Source organism: Salmo salar, chromosome ssa06, assembly GCF_905237065.1.
Source record: "Salmo salar chromosome ssa06, Ssal_v3.1, whole genome shotgun sequence".
NCBI lineage: Eukaryota > Metazoa > Chordata > Actinopteri > Salmoniformes > Salmonidae > Salmo > Salmo salar.
This window is the reverse complement of record NC_059447.1, coordinates 35954301-35974513: the sequence shown is the minus strand read 5'-3', so window position 1 is coordinate 35974513 and position 20213 is coordinate 35954301. Positions and strand designations below refer to the sequence as shown.

Here is a 20213-nt window from a genome sequence, read left to right as displayed (position 1 = left end):
ATTATAAATTGCTCACATATTTTCCTTGTTCTGTAGGGAACCACAGAAGGGGTAGGTCTTATGGTTTGACACAGACTACCTTAGTGTTTAGACAAGTATTTAACAATGCGTATTTTCCATGCTTTTGGAGTATTAGAGAAGATACGAATTGAAATCTACTCCTATTAGTAATGTTGCGACAAAGGGTGCCGTTGAATTCAGTCACACTCTGTTCTGACAGTGTGTAGTGGTTGTCAGACCTTGAGTAGGCTAGAGTAGTTATTTGAGTTGTCATCTTCAGTGTCTTCCATCCTTGGGCACTCTTCATGAAGCTTTGCTGGTAACAAGTGAGACGGCACACAGTGTTGTGTGCAGCGGGATTGAATTCAATGTGCGGCCATCAAAAAAAAGGCTTGCATTTCCTTCTACTACGAACAGCCTTGATACGTTAGAATATTTCTTTATTGTGCTTTCCGAGTGGTGAAAATGCAACAGTGTTAGTCAGTCACAGTAGCAGCTTTGTTGGGATGTATTGCTCAACCTTATTATATCTGCTATTGCTGCTTCTCTTTTATGTTTACTTCTCCTTTCTTACGTTGATCAGAAGGGAACCCCGGTCTGCATGGGGCCAGACTAAGCAACAAGACCAGGGTCTCATTCAACATAAGAGAGGGAGGATGTTGGAGAGAGTGCAGAGGGTGAGAGGAGATGGCAGAGAATAGTAGAGGAGAGGGTGAGAGGAGAGGGTGTGAGGAATTGGTAGAGGAGAGGGTGTGAGGAGATGGCAGAGAACAGTAGAGATGGCAGAGGAGAAGGTGTGAGGAGATGGCAGAGGAGAAGGTGTGAGGAGATGGCAGAGGAGAAGGTGTGAGGAGATGGCAGAGGAGAAGGTGTGAGGAGATGGCAGAGGAGCAGGTGTGAAGAGATGGCAGAGGAGAAGGTGTAAGGAGATGGCAGAGGAGAAGGTGTAAGGAGATGGCAGAGAACAGGAGAGGAGAGGCTGTGAGGAGATGGCAGAGAACAGGAGAGGAGAGTCTGTGAGGAGATGGCAGAGAACAGGAGAGGAGAGTCTGTGAGGAGATGGCAGAGAACAGGAGAGGAGAGGCTGTGAGGAGATGGCAGAGAACAGGAGAGGAGAGGAGAGTCTGTGAGGAGATGGCAGAGAACAGGAGAGGAGAGGAGAGTCTGTGAGGAGATGGCAGAGAACAGGAGAGGAGAGTCTGTGAGGAGATGGCAGAGAACAGGAGAGGAGAGTCTGTGAGGAGATGGCAGAGAACAGGAGAGGAGAGGCTGTGAGGAGATGGCAGAGAACAGGAGAGGAGAGGCTGTGAGGAGATGGCAGAGAACAGGAGAGGAGAGGCTGTGAGGAGATGGCAGAGAACAGGAGAGGAGAGTCTGTGAGGAGATGGCAGAGAACAGGAGAGGAGAGTCTGTGAGGAGATGGCAGAGAACAGGAGAGGAGAGGAGAGGCTGTGAGGAGATGGCAGAGAACAGGAGAGGAGAGGAGAGGCTGTGAGGAGATGGCAGAGAACAGGAGATGAGAGGAGAGGCTGTGAGGAGATGGCAGAGAACAGGAGAGGAGAGGCTGTGAGGAGATGGCAGAGAACAGGAGAGGAGAGTCTGTGAGGAGATGGCAGAGAACAGGAGAGGAGAGGAGAGGAAGGCTGTGAGGAGATGGCAGAGAACAGGAGAGGAGAGGAGAGGCTGTGAGGAGATGGCAGAGAACAGGAGAGGAGAGTCTGTGAGGAGATGGCAGAGAACAGGAGAGGAGAGTCTGTGAGGATATGGCAGAGAACAGGAGAGGAGAGGCTGTGAGGAGATGGCAGAGAACAGGAGAGGAGAGGAGAGGCTGTGAGGAGATGGCAGAGAACAGGAGAGGAGAGGCTGTGAGGAGATGGCAGAGAACAGGAGAGGAGAGGAGAGGCTGTGAGGAGATGGCAGAGAACAGGAGAGGAGAGGAGAGGCTGTGAGGAGATGGCAGAGAACAGGAGAGGAGAGGAGAGGCTGTGAGGAGATGGCAGAGAACAGGAGAGGAGAGGCTGTGAGGAGATGGCAGAGAACAGGAGAGGAGAGGAGAGGCTGTGAGGAGATGGCAGAGAACAGGAGAGGAGAGGCTGTGAGGAGATGGCAGAGAACAGGAGAGGAGAGGCTGTGAGGAGATGGCAGAGAACAGGAGAGGAGAGGCTGTGAGGAGATGGCAGAGAACAGGAGAGGAGAGGCTGTGAGGAGATGGCAGAGAACAGGAGAGGAGAGGCTGTGAGGAGATGGCAGAGAACAGGAGAGGAGAGGCTGTGAGGAGATGGCAGAGAACAGGAGAGGAGAGGCTGTGAGGAGATGGCAGAGAACAGGAGAGGAGAGGCTGTGAGGAGATGGCAGAGAACAGGAGAGGAGAGGGAAAGAGTAGCAGTCACAGGAAAGGCATTTGTCTGCTAAACGACCACCTGACGGCAGGTGAGTCATCATGTCTACTGACTACTTCCTTCGCTCCCTCTCCTTCTCTTGCTTCCCTCCTGAATACATATTTAACCTCCTAGGTCTGAGTATCAGACCATACTGCAAAATAGGTCGTCCTTGCTGGTACTGTCAGTGTGCAGACAGCCACTTCTCTTTCCTCTCATTCCCTTTTACATTTTTGATGTAGTGCACTTTGTATGGAATAGGGTGCCATTTGGGACACAGTCTCTGTTTTATGCAATCCCAGGGTGACACCACTCCAACCAATCAGAGAGCAGTGTGGAAGTGGTCTCATGTAAAAGCAGTGTTTTTGTTTCAACCACAGATAAAGAGAAGAGCTAAATGAGTGTTAGTGATCACTGCTGACCGGAGGACTGGTTCAATCGGAGGCCTGCAACATTTTCTACTCACCGCCTCAGAGATGCGTACACTACATGACCAAAAGTATGTGGACCTACTTGTTGAACATCTCCTTCCAAAATCATGGGCATTAATATGGAGTTGGTCCCCCCTTTGATGCTGTAACAGCCTCCACTCCTCTGGGAAGATTTTCCACTAGATGTTGGAACATTAATGTGGGGGACTTCAGCCACGAGCATTAGTGAGGTCGGGCACTGATGTTGGGCGATTAGGCCTGGCTCGCAGTCGGCGTTCAAATTCATCCCAAAGGTGTTCATTGGGGTTGAGGTCAGGGCCCTGTGCAGGCCAGTCAAGTTCTTCCACACCGATCTCGACAAACCATTTCTGTATGGAACTCTTTGTGCATGGGTGCGTTGTCGCATTGTCATGCTAAAACAGGAAAGGGCCTTCCCCAAACCATTGCCACAAAGTTGGAAGCACAGAATCGGCTGAAATGTCAGCGCTTCAGCACTCGGCGGTCCTGTTCTGTGAGTTTGTATGGCCTACCACTTCGCGGCTGAACCATTGTTGCTCCTAGACGTTTCCACTTCACAATAACAGCACTTATAGTTGACTGAGGCAGCGCTAGCAGGGCAGAAATTTGACAAACTGACTTGTTGGAAAGGTGGCATCCTATGACGGTGCTAGGTTGAAAGTCACTGAGCTCTTCAGTAAATCTATTCTGCTGCCAATTTTTCTCTATGGAGATTTTATACACCTATCAGCAACGGGTGTGGCTGAAATAGTCCACTAATTTGAAGGAGTGTCCACATACTTTTGTATAAATAGTGTTCAGCTAATTGGCTCTTTGTCCAGACAAACATTAGCCTGAATGTGCACTGTTGGGTGGATAACATAACATTCTAGGACGTTGGCTAACAGTCATACGTTTGCTTACGCACATTGTTACGAGTGTATGAAAATGAATTACTAAGTCAAGATAATGGGATTTTCCATAGCGTATACTGTACGCTCTAACCTAGAAAACAGTGAAGCATATTCAGGACGCGCACACTCATGTCTCTGTGGAGAGAAATGTAGATTTTTACAATTTGAAGCATTTGTCTAATTCAAGATAACAATGAAACGCATTGTCAAGCCTTCAATTACAGGAATCAAAATTACCTTTTAAAATAGAATAGATACTTTATTGTCCATTTTGGACAGTTTAATGACGCTTGATTATTGTTTTGTATGATTGACATGAGCTGTTTTTATTAGATGGCTGTTATAGCTAGTGATATCACATACCGAGTATTCAATTAAATAACAATCATGACTGTTTCTCATGGTTGGAATCATTTAACAGTATTTGTGCGACTGCATGCGTGGTTAGCCGGCTGTGGTGTAAGGGTGTGTTTGTGTCACACTGTGTGAACCTGGGCTATAATAAGCAGACCTGGTGATATCCTACCTTGCATGTTATTTATATCCACTTTAAGACATAGGGTGCTGCTACTAGTAAAACTGCAGAGAAGACGTGATCCACACACCATCATGCATGAAACACTCGTCCTCACGCTCACAGATGCACTTAGGTGACTCTCGTTATTCTGCATGCATAAATCCATCACGGTCCATGATGTTCATAAGCTTAGCCACAGATGCAGACACAGTCAGTCCATTTAGGAGCGCAGGGATGGACTGAGAAGAATTCTTTCACCATGTACATTTCTTTAGTGGCGAGTGGTCAGGATGTACAGTGTTTTGCTCAAGAGGCTAGATATATTTCGCAGTCATGTTGGTTGATTATTTGGTGAAGGAAGGTTCAGGAAACACTTTCAACAATGAATACCTAATTAATATTGCATTAAAGAAGATTAGGGTGCTATGCTATGAGAATATGAGAGCAACAGCAATTATTGTTTTATTATCTTTCATTAAATTCAATTAGAAGGTGTAATTGAGGGTCATTTTGTTCAGCCCATACTGATTGGTTACATAATGGGGTGTTGTGACTAGAAGGAAGGGGAGGAAGCCAGACAGGAAGTGAAAAAAGAGAGTGAAAGTGGGGTTCATGTACAGGTAGTTGCACAGACAAACACCCAGCATCAGACTAAACACATTCAACTCCACTATAAAAACACAACAACAGACTTCAACCAGATGTAAACTACTCAGGATAACACCTAACTCTCAAAGGCCTCCTGACTTCAGATCCTGGAATGGCTCTTTGATGTTGTCAGCACAATGCCTCGTTAATGAAGGGGGCTGTGCTTTTTACTGGTTGGCTCTCCTCTGTGTCTTCCTCACTTAAACACCCACAGCCCCCGAGAGCCGCCCCCTTCCATTACAATAGTTGGATTTTCAAATCAACCCCCGAGGAAGAATAATCAAACGTTTGAGATGGCTGTAGCGTAGCAGGGCCGTTACATGTTATAACTGCAACGTAGTAGTCCCTCTTGTACCCTAACAGCAGGGCAGTGTGTCAGCAGCGAGCGGGTTGGAGGCCGGTGATGCAGGCGCTCACGCAGATAAATGGGGCTTTTGGCTCTGACCTCATCATCGCCCTCCTGCTCCTCTCTCCTCACTGACAGACTGGCGCGCTGGAACCGCACCGCCCAAGGAGGTCATGTCTTCTTCCAGGAGGCTAGGGGGCACAGGGTTAGAGTCCTAGGGGTGTGTGGGTAACAGTGATGTGCCCATGCTCAATGGGGTGAACTGAGGCTTGTGCCGGTACTATGAGGCTGACCTGCGGCCAACTGACCTGACCCGCCCGGTCAGAACACACACTGTGCATTGCAGGGAGTGAGTGGGAAGGAGAGGGGGGCGGGAGCTAATGTGTGACTGACAATCTAGCTAGCACTCTCTTTATCGCTGTCTCTTGTCTGCTCTGACTGCAGAAACAAGGTACTGAAGGTACTCAAACAGTGGAAAATCACATTCAGGGAGAACTCTTCGATGTCTCCATTCCATTCCCACCTTGTGACTGTCAGATCATGAAAATGGAAACCTGCTATTTGACTCATGAATGACTAGAGGCATACTGATGTGCTATTGGTTTTGAGTACTCAAGTGTAAAATGTAAAGTACATTATGAAGTCCTTGCCTGGTACATGAGGGCATACGTTTCTAGCCACTTGTTTTTTAAACATCAGCGTGAACATACACTTTGCCCTGTTAATGTCCTCTCTCTCTCTCTCTCTCCAGCGCTGAAAAGTCCAGCTGCCTTCCACGAACAGAGACGAAGTTTAGAGCGAGCGCGGGTGAGTTTCTCTTCATACTCCTCTCACTCTTTGTGTTGTCTGTCAGATGAACACTTTTAAACTGACCCTCAATGGTGAACTGGTTAAAAAGTGAATCATTTCTCCCCTTCTCTCTTCCTCTTTTCTCTTTTCTCTTCCTCTTCTCCCCTCTCCCAGACTGAAGACTACCTAAAGAGGAAGATCCGAAGTCGGCCGGAGAGGTCGGAGCTGGTCAGGATGCACATTCTGGAGGGTGAGTTTCTCAGACAGCGCCCCCTCCCTGAGCCATAGGGTGCTACACCTAAAAAAATGTAGGCTATAAAATAAATTCCCTCAATTGTTTGCTCTTCCATTCCATTAGCTGATATTGAGTGCCATAACTAGTAGCTGTGCTGTGTGCTTTTACCTTTGTATTTGCATCATTACATAAGCATTGAAGTTGAAAGTCACAGCTTTGATTTCCTGGTTCCTGATAAAGATCACGTGCCTGATGGTTGTTGGCTGGCTAACCCGCTGTGTGCTGTGTGTTCAGAGACGTCGGCGGAACCCTCCCTCCAGGCCAAACAACTGCAGCTGAAGAGGGCCCGTCTGGCTGACGACCTCAACGACAAGATCTCCCACCGTCCCGGCCCCATGGAGCTCATTCACAAGAACATCCTGCCTGTACACAGCAGCATCAAACAGGCCATCATAGGTAACTAAAGCAGCAGCATCAAACAGGCCATCATAGGTAACTAAAGCAGCAGCATCAAACAGAGCATCATAGGTAACTAAAGCAGCAGCATCAAACAGAGCATCATAGGTAACTAAAGCAGCAGCATCAAACAGGCCATCATTAGTAACTAAAGCAGCAGCATCAAACAGAGCATCATAGGTAACTAAAGCAGCAGCATCAAACAGGCCATCATAGGTAACTAAAGCAGCAGCATCAAACAGGCCATCATAGGTAACTAAAGCAGCAGCATCAAACAGGCCATCATAGGTAACTAAAGCAGCAGCATCAAACAGAGCATCATAGGTAACTAAAGCAGCAGCATCAAACAGGCCATCATAGGTAACTAAAGCAGCAGCATCAAACAGGCCATCATAGGTAACTAAAGCAGCAGCATCAAACAGGCCATCATAGGTAACTAAAGCAGCAGCATCAAACAGGCCATCATAGGTAACTAAAGCAGCAGCATCAAACAGGCCATCATAGGTAACTAAAGCAGCAGCATCAAACAGGCCATCATAGGTAACTAAAGCAGCAGCATCAAACAGGCCATCATAGGTAACTAAAGCAGCAGCATCAAACAGGCCATCATAGGTAACTAAAGCAGCTGCATCAAGCAGACACAGTACCACTCCATATTATGTAGCCACACTAGCAAATTACCTCTCATGATCACTACACTATTCTATTTCAACAGCATCAAACAGGTTCTTGTAAGAAGTCCACCATTCCACAAGCCCAATGTTTCCAATTGCCACAATTCACAAATTCGCTCACTAGCGTGACATGAACATCTGCTGAATAAGCAAAAATAGTCCACCCAGTGAAACTCTATATGAAGGTCATCATATGAACTCTGCTCACATCGGACCCAGTCACACGTCATATTAATACTGTGCATCTGTGTGTGTCTCAGTGTATGTGTGTGTATGTACAGTGCATTCGGAAAGTATTCAGACCCCTTGACATTTTGTTACGTTACAGCCTTATTCTAAAATGGATTCAATCTACACACAATACCCCTTGACAGCAAAAACTGTTTTTTAGAAATGTTTGCTAATTTATAAAAAATTAAAAACTGCAATATCACTTTTATATAAGTATTCAGACCCTTTGCTCAGTACTTTGTTGAAGCACCCTTGGCAGTGATTACAGCTTCAAGTCTTCTTGGGTATGACGCTACAAGCTTAGCACTCCTGTATTTGGGGAGTTTCTCCCATTCTTCTCTGCAGATCCTCTCAAGCTCTGTCAGGTTGGATGGGGAGCGTCGCTGCACAGCTATTTTCAGGTTTCTCCATAGATGTTCGATCAGGTTCAAGTCTGGGCTCTGGCTGGGCCGCTCAAGGACATTCAGAGACTTGTCCCGAAGCCACTCCTGCGTTGTCTTGGCTGTGTGCTTAGGTCGTTGTCCTGTTGGAAGGTGAACCTTCGCCCCAGTCTGAGGTCCTGAGCACCCTGGAGCAGGTTTTCATCAAGGATCTCTCTGTGCTTTGCTCCGTTCATCCGTCCCTCAATCCTGACTAGTCTCCCAATCCCTGCCGCTGAAAAACATCCCTACAGCATGCTGCCACCACCATGCTTCACCTTAGGGATGGTGCCAGGTTTCCTCCAGACAGGACGCTTGGCATTCAGGCCAAAGGGTTCAATCTTGGTTTCATCAGACCAGAGAACCTTGTTTTTCATGGTCTGAGAGTCTTTGGGTACCCTTTGGCAAACTCCAAGCGGGCTGTCATGTGCCTTTTACTGAGGAGTGGCTTCCGTCTGGCCACTCTACCATAAAGGTCTGATTGGTGGAGTGCTGCAGAGATGGTTGTCCTTCTGGAAAGTTATCCCATCTCCACAGAGGAACTCTGGAGCTCTGTCAGAGTGACTATTGGGTACTTGGTCACCTCCCTGACCAAGGCCCTTCTTCCCCGATTTGGCTGGGTGGCTAGCTCTAGGAAGCGTCTTGGTGATTCCAAACTTCTTCCATTTAAGAATGATGGAGGCCACTGTGTTTTTAGGGACCAGAAATATTTTGGTACCCTTCCCCAGATCTGTGAATCGACACAATCCTGTCTCTGAGCTCTACGGACAATTCTTTTGACCTCATGCCTTGGTTTTTGCTCTGACATGCACTGTCAACTGTGGAACCTTATATAGACATGTCCAATCAGTTGAATTTACCACAGGTGGACTACAATCAAGTTGTAGAAACATCTCAAGGATGATCAGTGGAAACAGGATGCACCTGAGCTCAATTTCGAGTTTCATAGCAAGGGGTCTGAATACTTATGTAATACGGTGTTTATGTTTAATACATTTGCAAACGTTTCTAAAAACCTGTTTCCGCTTTGTCATTATGGGGTATTGTGTGTACATTGCTGAGATAAAAAAAAAGAAAATTGAATCCATTTTAGAATAAGGCTGTAACATAACAAAATGTGGAAAAAGTCAAGCGTCTGAGTACTTTCCGAATACACTGTGAATGCACTGTGTGTGTGTTAAAACGTGTGTGTGTGTTAAACCTCTGCTTGTCCCTCCTGGCCATCTCCTCCAGCCAAAATGAACATATTGATGTTCAAGTTGGTATTCCCCCACCATGCCCATCTAGAAGGGCCTTGCCTGCCTTCAGATGCTTCAAAGCTGCTGCCAAGCATGGAGATATCATTCTTAACCTTAGATATGTATTTACACACACACTGTAAATTCATGACTGTCTGATGAGCAGGGGCCAACCTCATTGCCCACCTCCCCACTGCGGGCCCCTCATGGGTGCAAATTATATTAATCATACTAGTGTTTGTTCGCATTTGTGCATTCACAGTTCACAGAAACATGTTGATTTCAATTTCACACAACACTATAAAATGTGAGGGTGTCAGTTTGTGTGTGTGGGGCTGTGTGTGCGCACGCATCGAGACATGACTTGGCACAGTTGGTTGGATTAGATGTAAAGGAAATGTATTGCCACACCAGAGTTCACATAACAGGTAGTCTCTACTGTGCTGTTAAACCGAGAGATAAATGAGATGATAGAAACTGGATTGATTGCTGTGAAGATGAACGTAAACATGTCTGAGCGTCAGGTTCCAGCATGGTTCAATCTCAGAGGGATTGCCCTGGCTGTCGGTGGTTCTTAATAACAACAATCAAATTACAGGCAGTCATATCCACACAGAGAACAGGGACATGACTTAAACCTGTGCTGCTTTCCACACTCTCAGCCACACAAACACACACACACAAACGGCGGTGGAAAGGGGAAGCCATCACATGATTGGTTCAGGAAGAGAATGAATCGTATCCCATATTGGTTATTCATCATCTCCCACTGATGGGAAATTAATAGCCAACGGTGCTCACTGAGCGCTCCAATTGCCTGCCATCTGTAAATAAAAGATCCATAATGGTCCTTATCAAAGGCGTGGGGATGTACCAGCCATATACAACGTGACGATAAAGCCCCGGGCCCAGCAGGCCTCCATCTCCCCCTGCTGCCTGCCTGCTGCCACTGCAGGAACCTCTGTTGATGCTGACTGGCTGCTGAGAGAAATGATGGCATGGCTAATGTTGACACAAAAGCCTGGCTTTTTTTTACATGGCTCCCTCACACTACATCACAACAACAATGACTGAACTGTCACTGGTGGCTCATTATTCTACTTTCTCTCACTGTTTATCTCCCTCTTTTTTCCCTCTTCTCTCTTTTCACTCTTTTGTTCTGTCTTCTCTTCATCCCTCTTTCTCTCCCTTAGAGACAGACTTCCCCAAGGTTGCTGGAGAGATATCCTCCTTTGATGAGGACAGTAGTGATACTCTCTCTCCTGATCAGCCCATTGGTCAGGAGTCTCCTCTGGGCCACGCCCCTCTGCCCTCTCCCCCCGACGCCCTAGCTTGCAACAGCACCCCCACACAGTTTCTCACTCAGGTTCCTCCGCCACCCCCTCCTCTTCCTCCCTTCTATGGGCCCTGCCAACCAGTGAAGTTGAGCAATGGGACAGCAGTTCTGAGAGCCGCCCCTGCACTGAACAAGGTTAGTGGCAGCTGTCACGGCTAATTATGAGTATTGTATCAAAGCCCATTGTATTTGTATTATTAGTTTAGCATTACTTCTGTTGTTAACAGTAGACTAGTCCAGTGTTTAATCCACTACGTCTCAATGGTCTTTCCCCCTGCAGTCCCAGCCAAAGCCCACCTCAGAGCGCCCCCCTCAGCGATCCAAGAAGCCCAAGGACAACAAGCCCAAGGTGAGGAAGCTGAAGTACCACCAGTACATCCCCCCAGACCAGAAGGCCGACCACGAGCCGCCCCCTCAGCTGGACTCCACCTACGCCAAGATCCTCCACCAGCAGCAGCTCTTCCTCCAGCTGCAGATCATCAACCAGCAGCAGCAACACTACAACTACCACACCATCCTTCCTGCACCACCCAAGTGAGTGAGTGTGTGTTTGCGCGTGTGTATACAACTGCTTCACATACCCATCCACTCCAGCCTGTATCCTATCCTATCATCGTTTTGACTCTCGTTTTTTTCTCTCCAGACCACAAACAGATCAACCACTTCCCACCAATGGCCCCGCTCCTTCTCCAGCCGTACCCGCCCCCTCGACATCCTCCTCCAGTCAAAGTGCACCAAGCCGGCAGAGTGACACACATGTGGGAGGGGCCACACCAGGTTCTTTGCCTCCTAACCTGGACGACCTGAAGGTCAGTAAAAGCCGTTGCATTTATCAAGAGTTGACTGTGTTGACAAAACCAACTGTGTCTAAACATTTCACATTCTGACACCTTCTTTTGTCCTCCAGGTGGCTGAACTGAAGCATGAGCTCAAACTGCGGAGCTTGCCTGTATCAGGCACCAAGAATGACCTCATCGAGCGGTTGAGGAACTACCAGGCTCAGCAGAACAGTCGTGGTGGTGGTAGTGCAACAACTACAACAGCAGGGGGTGCCACAGGGTCAGGGGCCGGAGCTCCCAAAACCAACCACCCAACACAACAACAACAAAAACAACTACTAAAACAGCAGCAACAGCAACTTTCCCAACACCAGGCCCTGTCCTCTATGGTCCACCAATCAGGAGATGCAGGTGTGGTAACCTTGGCAACCTTCCCATTCATGACCACTGCTCCACAGCAGATCATGCACTTCGGCAGCACTAGCTCCTCCCCGCCTGTCTCTCCTGCCCACTCGGACCGCTCGCTAGCTGGGATGAGCCCAGACGAGACGAGCTGTAATGGAGACGCATTTGGGGAGATGGTAGGTCTCCTTTCTATATCAGATGTGTCCTTACTTAAAAAAAATATATATGCTTTTATAGGGCCCAGATATCAGGTTTTATGGTTTGAATCTTGAGACTACTGTTCTCTTTCCAAATAGGTAAGCTCTCCCCTCACCCAGCTAAGCCTCCATCCCTCCCCCCAGCACCTTGGCACTATCAAAGAGGAGATGAGTGGCTCGACCCCAACAGCCTGCCAGTTCTCCATGGCTGCTCTGCAGAAACGCCTGCAAGTAGCACCCCCGTCTGTGAACAAGGACCAGATGCTGCAGGAGAAGGACAAGCAGATCGAGGAGCTGACCTGCATGCTAAGGCAGAAACAGCGGCTGGTGGAGACCCTGCGCGTCCAACTGGAACAGGGCAAGAGAGGGGGCCGGGACGCCCTCCCAGAACCCCTGGGCCTTGTCAGGGTGAAGGAAGAGCCCCCAGACATACCCAGTATCCCCTCCACATTTTGCCCCAATGCCCGCTCACCGACCCCTTCCCAGTGCCACATGGAGGTCACCAAGATGACCATCAAGCAGGAGGTTGGGGACGTGGAAGAGGCCGTGGAGCCGTCCTTGGAAGCCCCACCTCAGCAGGTGCAGCTGGAGCAGATCCAGGCACAGCAGCGGTCGCAGCTGGAGCAGCTGAAGGTGCAGCAGACGCAGCAGATCAACGCGCTGCAGCTGGCACAGCAGCAGGCCCTGCAGCAGCTGCTCTTACAGCAGAACCAGCAGAATCTGCAGAAACACCGCTCACTGCAGAGGAAGAAGAAGTCCCACAAGCAACAGCTCAAGCAGCAGCAGCAGCAGCTACTGTCCCAACAACAACAGCAGATACAATCAAAGAATCAACAGCTGTTACAGTCAAAGTATCAACAACAGCAGATATTGCAGGCACAACAACAACAACAACAGCAGCTGAAGTCAAAACAGGTCAGTGGCAGTCAAAACAACTCAACGGCTAGTCACAACAAGAGCTGCAGACAGTGACAGCAAAACACATGTGATCCCAGTCAGAATAGTCAGTGTGTCACCTTGTGTTAGTCTCTCACTGACTAATGCCTTTGGTCTCTTCCAGGTGTCTCAGATGTTCCTCAATCTGCAGTCGAGCTCCACCACTTCCTTCCCCTTGGATCTCCTCAAGACACACTCCACACCTACCCTGGTGACAGACAGCAACGGCAACCATTTCCTCATCGCACTAACCAATCACTGTGCCGAGAGCCAAGGGAATGATACGCCACAAGGCACTCCACAGGGCAAAGCAACCAATCACATCATACTGCAGGTAAACATTTAAATCCCTGTTTCACTCTCAAACCTAATGTTTTTGTTTAGGGACTCCTTGTGCTGCTTACTTTTCTTCTCACGCTATTTCTCTCCTTGGTCTAACCAGAGACTGCAGTCAACTCCCACCAAGCTGCCCAGCCAATCCCCTCTTCAGTTGTCCAACAGTGACACCCAATCAAAACCGAAAACTCAACCAGGCCTTGTGAAACAGCCAACCAGAAAGGTAAGGGAAAGGTTCTAAAAGCCTGACATGTAGGATGTCCGTTGAACAGTGGTCAATGGAGCCTCAATTATGGTGGTGACTGGCTTGTTGCTAATGTCCCATTAAGTGAGAGAGTCATTCAGAAATGCCTCGGTGACTCCAATAATCGGCTGTGGTATGTGAATTAACAATGTAAAGCCTGTAATACGCTGACAGCATCCTTGATATATATATAAGAGCTGATAACTAATGCAATGTAATAGTGATTATTATTCTGGTAATTACTGTAATGATGTTCCTCATCTTTGTGATTTATGTTTTAAACTCAGAATGAAGCTTTCAGCTCATTTGCATCTCAGCTAATTAAGATTTATCTCCCATTTTGCTTAGGGACAGAAGGCGGGGCTGCAGGTGTCAACCAATCACTCCCCAGGGGTCGCTCTCTCCTTCTCTGCCCCGCCCAATCTCCAGCCTTTCTTCCCCAGTGATGACTCCTCCGCTTCTGAAAAAGACGCCTCCCCCTCTCCTCCAGCTCAAACGGTAATTGTGAACCTGTTAACTTGTACTGTAGCTGCGCTTCTCTAAAGGGACAAGTTAATAGTATACATTTTTAAGACATGAGAACATTGTTGTATTTCCATCAGGAGGATTTGAGTCCAGGTCTTGACCATGAACCCCTGTTCAGCCCTCCTTCTCCCAAACAGACGCCCTCCCCTAACCCACCGGATGACAAGGTAACCCACGCCGCCTGGTTGTTTCTATGTTTGTGTCTCAGAGGTCTCATTATGGACAACCATGCCGAGACTCTTGCTCTTTTGTATTCACCTCTCAACTCAGTGGCTGTGTCACGTTTTACTATTCTCCCTGTGTCTTGCTCCCAGGATAATGGATCCACCCAGCATATGGACGACCTCTTCGACATCCTGATTCAGACAGGAGGTGAGTGTTGAATGCCGATAGAAGGAGAACTCCTCCTGGTTTCCTGATTCAATATTTGTCTCCTACTGGTTGACATTTCTTCTCTCTCCTCCTCTCCCAGAAATCTCAGCCACCTTCAAACCAGCGCCCGACCCTTCCCTGGCGCGACTGCGCCCCAACACCCCTTCCCCTTCCCACTCTCAGGCCCCCTCCCCTCTCCAGCTGCAACTCCACTTCTCGCCCTCCACCCCTCCTGAACCCGAGACCCCCCAGCCAGGCCCAGGGGAGGAGGTGGAGCTGCAGGCACCGGCCACCGTTGATCAGGACGTAAGCAACACAGGAAATGGACGTCTGGAGGACTTCTTGGAGAGCACCACGGGCAAACCCCTCCTGGGTGTGGAGCCTGGCGGGCCCCTGACCCTGATTGACGACCTTCACAGTCAAATGCTGAGCACCCCCAGCATCCTGGACCACACATCCTCGCCCATGGACACCTATGAGCTGTCGGGCTACACGGCCAACCCCCCTGGCCTGGACTTCGGAGACCATGCCCTGGACAGCATGGACTGGCTGGATATCACCATGGGAGGGGCGAGCAACGAGATTGCAGGGCTCGCCCCACTGGGTCCCCTGGGCCCCCACACGCCCCCCAGCGTCTTCTCAGCAGACTTTCTGGACAGTTCAGACCTGCAGCTCCACTGGGACTCCTGCTTATAGCCCTGGACAGTCTTAGTGTCATCCACACAGATGGATGATGATGTTACATTGTAAAACTCTCTTTTCTCAACGTACGGTACAACAACTCAAAAACACACTGGCTCTACTGCACTCTGAACTCAGTCCCTCTTACTGACTATCACTTTGATAGATTTCTTATGTTCTATAAGGCAGGCCCTCTTACACACGTAGCTTAACAACCCCTGTGGACCGTAGTTGATGATGCGCCTTCATCTGAGCCTGTCAGCAGCTTACCGTAGCTACCCATCTAGACTATTGTCTACGTTTATTATTGCCCTTAGTAGTATTAGTAATAGTATGGAGATATTGGAACAATGTTGAACCAGTAATGTGAGAACAAGACGATAATCACGTCTGTCTATCAGCTTTAGGGTTAAAAAAACCACAACCTACTTATTTTCATGAGAACTTTAGAGGAGATGATCAGGGAAGCCAAGGTGAAGGAGAATCAAGTAGCTGTTTGTTAGCGTGAATGCATGCAGGAGTCAGACCATGGCTCCAGTGTAGCAGTCTGGTGAGCGCAGCTCTGGCTGAGTAGGAGAACTGCAGGAGGAGCCCGGTACAGAGGAGAGACACACAGACAGATATTTGACTATGATATATATTTTTTCCCATAATATGGGATGTATTTTGGAAAATCTTTGAAAATGCCAGGAAACATGATTTCATGTTTTAGAACACGTGGTCTCACTCGCTTAGCTTTAATGATGTTGCTCTAGAATATTATGACGGACGTGATAGGATTTGATAAAAATGAGAACCGGCTTTTTTAACAGAGGTATTGCTGCTACGTAAGTGTACTTTATCTCCCTTGGACGTAGGTTCATTTTCATAGACGCGCTGGACTATATGTCAGCCAGTACTGTAGCTAAAGTAAGTTAGGGTTAAGAGATTGCAAAGACGGAAATGTTTGTTTCATTTTAACCTATATAAGCAATTAAGTATGCAGAGATGACGTGTTTCGTGTATGCTGTAGTCCACTCCATCAATTATAGTGATGCCTACTGAACCAGGAGCTGCAGTGGTGAACCACGAATGTTGTGTTATTATTTTGGGTGCCACTTAACATCAGGACTGTATTATTATTAATATGTACTGTATCAGTACCTTTGCCAAACAATTTATTAATAAAGTCCTCCCTATAAATTCTTGCTGTAATATACCAATTTAGACACTGAAAATGTATTATAATGCACAGTTCTTTTTTTGACTTGACAGTGTTATTCCATTTTAGGCAATGGAGCACTACGAAGTACACGGTTTACTGTGACAAATTCTGTTAACAGTGTGAACTCTCTATCCGGAGTTAGAAAACCTATTTTGTATTACATTGAATCTTTATTTAACTAAGCAAGTCAGTTAAGAACAAATTCTTATTTACACTGACGGCCTTTCCCGGCCAAACCCGGACGACGCTGGGCCAATTGTGTGCCGCCCTATGGGACTCCCGATCATGGCCGGATGTGATACAGCCTGCATTTGCACGGCCTCAGACTCGCAATCATACAACACTGCACACACACATCTGCACATGCTCAATTTTGAGCATCGCTAGCTTGTTTGAATGGATTATCCTTGCATATCACCACAAAGATACATTCAAGATATGCTTCTCTCTCACTTCTCCTGTGTGTGTGTTTGTGGTGGGGGCGGACAGGCAGTTTCTGTCCAGTATATCCTCCTCTTTGACTTTTTACCCTTATGGTGGCCTGACTGGTGCTGTTGAATGGAAAACCCTCCATGGTAGAGGGATTGTAGACCAGTCAGCCCCGATCTGCTGTATTAGGGATTCTGAAATGCTCCATTTTAAGTTGTCAACACTTGAGGGATTTGGGGATTGCTCTGGGGAGGGAAACTGGTTGGGCTTCTTCATGATTTGGACATTTTTATGTATATATATATAATTTTTTTTTAGAAAAGTAATTGATTAAATTTAAATTTGATAAATTGTGGTTTACAGCGTGGATGTTTGGGGGTCACAGCATGGAATGAGGGTTGGAGATGAACATTTTGAAACAGCAGATACTGTGAAGTAATCATTTAGCACCAGAATCCCCCTAGAGCAGGTTTCTCTAACTGGTGGCCCGTGTCCCGAATTTGGCCAGTGGGTGATTTTATTTGGCCCCCCAAATTTTCTGAGTAAAATACAATATATAATTGTTTGGACATAAAAGACTAAAAACACGAGCAAATCTGCTTTGTTATTTTAATTTTGGAAGTCTGTTCCAAAGAATACCCATGCATAAGAGAGATACAGTATGTGTTCATATACAAATGTATGCACGATTTGAAATGATTACATCTGTTTTGTCATATATTTGTAAATATGTTCCAGCCCCCTGACCATCTACTCAATAAAAAATTGGTCTGCAGCTGAATCTAGTTGATGATCCCTGCTCTAGAATGACCAAACTACTGTATTACAACTAGCCCATAGATATAGACCCTGCTTTGCAACTGCCCACTTTCATGTGCTCACTTTTTTTTGTCTGTGTGTCTGCAGGTATACTGACGAGGAGGAACACAAAGGTATATACAATTGGTATCGGTTTTCCACATGTTATGTAGATCACATGTATCATCTTTGTATACATTATTTTATTTAATGCTTTCTCGAAACCTTACAGGACTCACAGCAGCCATCGTCCTCTTCCCTTACCTCTTCAATGAAGATCCAAGGGGCTTCTGGACACTTGTCAAAACTGAACTCTTTCAATAAGCAGTTCATATTTCTTTTTGTTTAATTAACCAATCTGGAACCCCAATTAATTTTCCGGCCAATTTTCAAAGTTAATCTGTTTTAAGCTTTTATTTTCTCAGTGAAGAAGTGTCCCGTCTTTTCAGTTTAATTCCTCTTGCTACTTTATTCCTGACTGTAATTGAAGCTGGAACAATAGTGTGCAGCTCTCTGAGTATTGAGTAAGGTACTTTATTCCTGCCAACTAATTGAAAACGTCACTCAAGACCCCCTGCCGCCCCATCCACCCACATGCCCCCTCCCATCCCACTTAAGTTGTTCCGGATGCATCCAATCGCAATGAATTCCTCCGCATTTAATTCATTTTCTGCTCTGAAATAGTCCATCAGGTTTTATGGGCTGTCTAACCCCACCCACTACTCCATCACAGATCACCCCTCTTAAACCATACATATTGATTAGGGTCACTAGTGTTTTATGACGTGGTGGGGGTACCTACCTGACATTGTTGGGGGATTGAAGCAATCTCTCTCTGGAATTAATTTGACAAATGACAATCCTCTGGTTGACATTAGTGGGGATAAAAGAGTCCTGTAGAGGTAGAGCTGCAAATTGAGTTGATTGACGGAGGTACAGTACAGACTTGGAAGGGAACCAAATCCTTTTTTTCTTTCCTGCGTTACCTCTTCTGGCCAACAGGTTGTGATGTGACCTTCAAGTAAAGGGTGCCTGATTTCCTTCCAATAGCAGAATAGCAGTGCAGGGGGACTATGCAGCTCTTTAGGAGTGCTCAAATTGAATAGAGTTTATGAAACGGTGGATGGGAAGATCGATGGAGCCCATCCATCTAATGTACTGAGGTCGCTGTCGATGCCCCTCTGCGGACAGACAGGGTGTCCAGCCGTCCACACACCATTATGGCCTGAGTGACTGACCATTACAGGACCACCACGCCACTTAGAGCACGGCGCCTGCATATGTCAGTTGCTTGACCCGTGTCTGCTCTTATCTTATCTTTTTTCTTTTCGTCCTCCCTCTTCCCTCTCTCCCTTTTCTTAAGCCTGTCGTTGCAGCCTGGGACCTTCCTGCCTGTGCACTGACAGCTGCTATGTGCAGACACTGAGCCAGTGAGATTGATGGAGCTGTCGCTGGCCTGCAGAGTGTGTGTGTGGGCGTGTGTGTGTGTTTGAGTGCCAGAGTGTATGGCGTGTGTGTGTGTGCGAGAGCATATGTGTGGAGAGGGAGGTTTGAAAGGCTCGATATCCTCCGACTGCAGTCCAAGCACCCCTTACTGTTGTGCCAGACTGTTGCCTGTCTCAGACCCCCTATTCTGCTCCCTCCCCTCAGGCCCAGCCGCCCCTCAAGGCCCCCCATTCTTGCCGCACAGTTAACAATCAATCAGCAGTATTACAATCACAATGCTGGTTCCTCATGTGGTGGGCTTATCTCTCTCTTAGTCAGCTCTCTCCGGTTTTCCTGTCGCTCTTGTCTCTGTCTCTTAATCTAGTGCTGTCTGTCTTTCTCTCTCGTGTTCAATTCCTTCGGTTCTGCTTCCCTCTTTCCTTCTGGAAATGTCACATTCCTTTTTTCCCCACTTCCATTCGTCCTGCTTCTTCTTTCATTGTCCCGTGCTGTCTTATTCTTGCTTTTTCTTTTCCTCTCCCATAGCTTTATGATTTATTAATTTCCTTCATTATTGACTGCATTCCCTTTCAGTGTTCATGGTCTCCCTTATCTACACAGCCTGGTCTCATAGACTATGGGTAACATAGTAAATGTAAAGCCTGGAGACTGAAATTAGTATGATATGTTGCGTTTGGTATGTTTACATAAGACAAGAAACAAAAGGAGGAAGGGTGAATGGTCAATCCGGGTGGATGGGTGGGAGTATAATGCGAGCGTCTAGCAACCAAAAGGTTACGTGTTCGAATCTCATCATGGACAATTTTAGCTAATTTGCAACTACTTACTACTTTTGAGATACTTTGCTGCTATTTAGCATGTTAGCTAACCCTTCCCCTAACTTTAACCTAACTTCTAACCTTAAACCCCCCCCCTTACGCTGCTGCTATTCTCTGTTTACTATCTATGCATAGTCACTTTACCTACATGTACATATTACCTCAATTACCCTGACTAACCGGTGTCCCCGCACATTGACTCTCTACCGTTACCCTCTGTATATAGCCTCGCTATTGTTATTTTACTGCTGCTCTTTAATTATTTGTTACTTTTATTTAGTATGTTTTTACTTACCTATTTTTTACTTAACTTATTTTTCTTAACTGCATTGTTGGTTTGTAAGTAAGCATTTCACTGTAAGGTCTATACGTGTTGTATTCGGCGCATGTAACAAATCAGATTTGATTTGAACCCCTAGTCTAGCGAACTTTAG

At 47.0% G+C, this 20213-nt stretch overlaps 1 protein-coding gene across 13 annotated transcripts in view; it reads left to right on the top strand.

Moving 5' to 3' along the window:
• Positions 1-17068, top strand: part of LOC106607174 (myocardin-related transcription factor A) — a 48141-nt gene extending 31073 nt beyond the window's left edge. For 5 of the 13 annotated variants that reach the window (XM_014203833.2, XM_045720460.1, XM_014203836.2 and 2 more), the window contains 14 exons: positions 5983-6038; positions 6195-6270; positions 6496-6711; positions 10467-10744; positions 10890-11143; positions 11253-11418; positions 11517-11969; positions 12090-12905; positions 13051-13260; positions 13369-13485; positions 13855-14004; positions 14109-14198; positions 14346-14403; positions 14504-17068. In XM_014203833.2, coding sequence (XP_014059308.2) covers positions 5983-6038; positions 6195-6270; positions 6496-6711; positions 10467-10744; positions 10890-11143; positions 11253-11418; positions 11517-11969; positions 12090-12905; positions 13051-13260; positions 13369-13485; positions 13855-14004; positions 14109-14198; positions 14346-14403; positions 14504-15099 — 3536 coding nt within the window. In that variant the 3' untranslated portion in view covers positions 15100-17068. Of the gene's footprint in view, positions 1-2323; positions 2431-2758; positions 2878-5982; positions 6039-6194; positions 6271-6495; positions 6712-10466; positions 10745-10889; positions 11144-11252; positions 11419-11516; positions 11970-12089; positions 12906-13050; positions 13261-13368; positions 13486-13854; positions 14005-14108; positions 14199-14345; positions 14404-14503 lie in introns of those variants that run through there. The other 8 variants (XM_045720463.1, XM_045720464.1, XM_014203840.2 and 5 more) reach the window with 4 other exon arrangements.
• The last annotated feature ends 3145 nt before the right edge of the window (positions 17069-20213 follow it).